This window comes from Meleagris gallopavo, chromosome 5 (assembly GCF_000146605.3).
Source record: "Meleagris gallopavo isolate NT-WF06-2002-E0010 breed Aviagen turkey brand Nicholas breeding stock chromosome 5, Turkey_5.1, whole genome shotgun sequence".
Taxonomy (NCBI): domain Eukaryota; kingdom Metazoa; phylum Chordata; class Aves; order Galliformes; family Phasianidae; genus Meleagris; species Meleagris gallopavo.
The window spans coordinates 39039576-39043648 of NC_015015.2; the positions used below are offsets into that span (position 1 = coordinate 39039576).

The window sequence follows — 4073 nt, forward strand, 5'->3', positions numbered from 1 at the left end:
TTTAGCAGTATAACGTGTAGTGGAATAATGCAGCTTCAAGAGCTGGCTATCTACTTGTGGATGACAAATTGTCATTCAGTCACTCTGATATGAAGATCACTTTTTTTTGCTGTTATCTTGGTTATGCCTTTGCAATTTTATCTGAGCTAAGATAGCAAAGGTTAGCTCCAAATCAGAGACAATGGAAGACTATTCTGTTAGTGATGACTGTATCTCCCAAAGACTATGGAAGGGTGTCCAGTATAGAAAGAGAAGTCTCATGGAGATGTTTGGTTAGTTGGTTTTGTTTTGTTTTATAACATGACATTTCCTGAGGAACCTACAGAATAATTCTTTGGATAGGATAAGGCATTGTTCAGTTACCCTTGCACATTATCATATTTCATTATATATTGCTTTGTGTGAGCACAGAATATAGAAGTTAGGACTGCCTAACAGGGAATATGTTGCTGTTCACTTTTCTTCCTTCTTGTGTGTTACAGTTTGCTGTTTTGTTGTGCAGTGTACGATTGTCTGTGTGCTCTTTTACTCAAGTTTGTTATGTGTCTAAGAATGGAGAACTGTTTCATTAGTACTTTTTATGTACTGCATGAGAATGCTGGTGGTAGTGATAAATTGAAATTGTTGTGGGCCTAACTAAACTTATTCTCTCAACTTTGTTTCACTCTGTTCTTGTCATCCCTTCTTCAGGACCAAGCACTACATGCCAGGAAGATTCCTGTGCAAATCAGGGTATCTGTAATCAGCAGTGGGAAGGCTTCACCTGTGATTGCTCCATGACTTCATATTCTGGGAGCCAGTGTAATGACCGTAAGTCTTTTTTTTTTTTCCATTGGATTACAGAGAGCAGCGAGTCCTGATAGATTAAAGCACAGAGAATACACAATTAGTTTTACTTACGATGGAAATAAAGCCTTTCCAATGGTAAATCCAAATTTTGTTTCCTCGAAAGTTTTCTTGAAGCATGCAGCAAGTTATTTTTTCATTGCTAAAATGAAAATGTGGAAGTATATACTTGAAATGTGTGTATTTTGGAGGTGGTTGTTTTTGCCTTTGACAACCAGATCAATGCTGGTAGTTGATGTTAATGGATTTCTTAGTTTAGAGAAACAAAGAATGACTTGTGGATACTGTGTATACTATTAACATAGGTACAAAATATCTATATCTTGTACACTGAGTTATGCTTTGATGTTTTCATTCAAGCTTTTCTGGCAGAGAAATGACATAAAACTGCTTAGCACTGTTCTAGATTTTCTGTATGCAAAGATGAATGTTTAGGAATTGGTTGCTAGAAACAGTGTTTTGCTTCCTTGTATTCTTCCCAAAACATTGGATATTTTGTTATTGGCCAATGACTACTAAGATAAACTTGCTGAAACAGTTAAACAAAAACTTGAAGCCCTCAAATGTTTGTTCATTCTGATAGGACGTTTGCTCCTAGAAGCAGGAAGTTTTTTCTTCACTTCTGTTAAGCAGATAGCTAGTTCCCATTTTGTTCCCTACTCCTAAGCATAGAACAAAGAAGCACACGCTATCGGTGCTGTAATAAGCATAATTGTAATAATCAATAATTTCGCTTATTGTGTGCAGAAACTTTAAGACTGGAAAGGTCTGACTACCTGCATTTCATAAACTGCTGCTTTTGATTATGTGTATTTATGAGAGAATTTATAAGAAATAACAGTAAGATGTGTGATATTATTGCAGTGTCATACCTGTATCCCTCCTCCTGGGAGTTTGAGATATGGTTGAATTGATGACAAAAATGACAAACTGTTTAACAAATGTTCACAGTCTGTTCCTGCTGAAGGTCAGAAAGCCTACATTTCTTTAAGTCTTTTGTCAATTGAAATGTTATCTGAATTGCTCTCCCCTTTCTCCGAGTATAGTTGTCTCAAACAAGTATTGAAAAGGCTGCTCTGTGCTGCAGTACTGGCTGTATAAGAAGGGTACTACATACACAGATCTAGAGGCTCCACTGTCAGATCTGTTTTTGGATTGATTTGGAATCTGGAATGACTCAGTTTGGTCTAAAAGAAACATTTAATATCAGAGCAACAGGATTTTCTGCATTTTTGTTTTAATTTTTTGGGGGGGTTGGGGAGAGAGGAATAAGAGGTATGTGAGGGGATCTGGAAACCCTGTTGGACATCCAGGTCTCCATTCCCACACCTCTCTTGTTCAGAGAGTTCAGTTTAGTCTTGCTAAGCATAACACCTTGTAAAACAGTGGTGTAAAATAAGTGCTTCTTTGGAATGTATTGGACTGCATTTAAGTATGTGACATGAAAATCTCTGAAGAGAGATACTGCAGTTTTGTTTCTAACGTGTTGGACTTCACAGCTCCAGAATGCTCTAGTGCCTTTTGTTAGGCTGTTGTTAATGACTAAAGCAGGCTCTCAGATGTCAAAATGCCAGGTTCCTGTGGCTGTAATTGGAGATTCCTTGTTGCTTTTTAGCGCTGATGGTTAGAAACCATGCAGATCAGAGGTTGTAGTTCGATTGGAGAGGAGGTGACTTGAACAAGGTAGTAGTCGGCTTCCTAATATCTAGTCTGTCTGGTGATTTAGAAGAGCTGACAGGAGGTTGTGGGTTTTAAAATGGTCTGGAAAGGTAAGTCATGTGGATTCCTGAAACACAATGGGACTTCAACCAGGATCATCAAAACGTGCGTATAACCTTTTTGTGTATTTTGTTTTCAGAGTCTTTGCTTTGTATCAGGACATTAAAGAAAGAGTTCTGTTTTTGGTTGCCTGCTTGTTATGAAATATTATGGATTGTGGGGAAAGAAGTTTTACGTTCTGTTCTCATCTGTTAGATACAGTTTTTATGATACATGCAGGTATTTTTGTTAGTTGAGTTACGTGTTCTTTAGACTGGATTCATTGCAAGTGGTTCAAGTGTAGATTACTTCTGTGTACTCTAAAACAAGCAAACCGAAGTGTTCCAAAGTGTTGCACTCTGTGCCAATGTGTAACTTTGAGCAGATGAGGTAACAGAATTGGAAGTTAGCCCATTGTATTAATGAAATGCATTCAGGTGAGGGAGTTTCATCCTATCTACTTAATTAATTGTAGCAAGTTCCTTAGCATGATCTCAGATGAAATAGTATTTGTTACAGACTCCAGATAACCTGAGATGTCCAGCTTTAGAGATTCCTTATCTTTTTCTTGTTCTTATGTGTTCAATCATACATGGTATTTCCCTTTTGCACACAGATAACACATTTAAAAAGGAGAAAAACAAAACACTTCAGCGACCTAGCTACTGGAAATGGTCATATGCATGTCCAACTAGATTATTAAAAAAAATACTTGTTACTTGGTGCCTCCTGCAGAGGGTAACACTCAAGGGTCAAGCTTACCAGACTAACACAAGTATGTATTAATGGAGGCTGCTTGTCTGAAAAAGACCAATAGCCTGCAGCAATGACGAGTGCAAGGAGAGTATAAAGCACTTCTTCAAACAGCTTCTTTTTGTTGAAACACTTAAGTTCATCTGCTGACTATTGATTTGGTCTTCAGGGTGGGTGGTGCACTATTTGTTTATTTGTTAAGTCTGGGTTGTAATATCTACTTGATTTAAAAACAAGGCTTCAGTTTATTTGGTAAAAAGTGAAGGCAGCCGATGTTTGTCTTTTTGCATGTATATCTTCATGTGCTTCCACTCTGCATAGCTGTTAATAAACAGAGCCATTTTCTATCCTTCTGATTGGATTGTTTGGTTAAGAAGTGCAAGAAGTCTGTTCTTTTTGCAAAATTAGTTACATTTTTCTCCTAAGATTCCTTTCTGTGTGATGTGTAGCCTATATACCCCTCTTGTATTTTGGTGAGTCACGTTTGGAGGAGGAAAGAAAGTCATGATGACTTTGTTCTTCCTATGTTTAGCACTATCATAGGAAGAACTTGTATGAATTTCAGTTCTCTAATTGCAGTCAGTGAGGCTGAGAATCATAGAATCATTGAATTGCTCAGTTGGAAAAGACCTTAAAGATCATCAAGTCCAACCACAACCTAACTCTAACAACCCACCACTAAATCATGTCCCTGAGTGAGTATCAAAGATCTTTTT

General features: G+C 37.4%; 1 protein-coding gene across 8 annotated transcripts in view; it reads left to right on the forward strand.

Moving 5' to 3' along the window:
- Positions 1-4073, forward strand: part of NRXN3 (neurexin 3) — an 896531-nt gene that overhangs the window by 386939 nt on the left and 505519 nt on the right. For all 8 annotated transcript variants that reach the window (XM_031553628.1, XM_019615790.1, XM_031553624.1 and 5 more), the window contains one exon: positions 691-810. In XM_031553628.1, coding sequence (XP_031409488.1) covers positions 691-810 — 120 coding nt within the window. The remainder of the gene's footprint in view (positions 1-690; positions 811-4073) is intronic.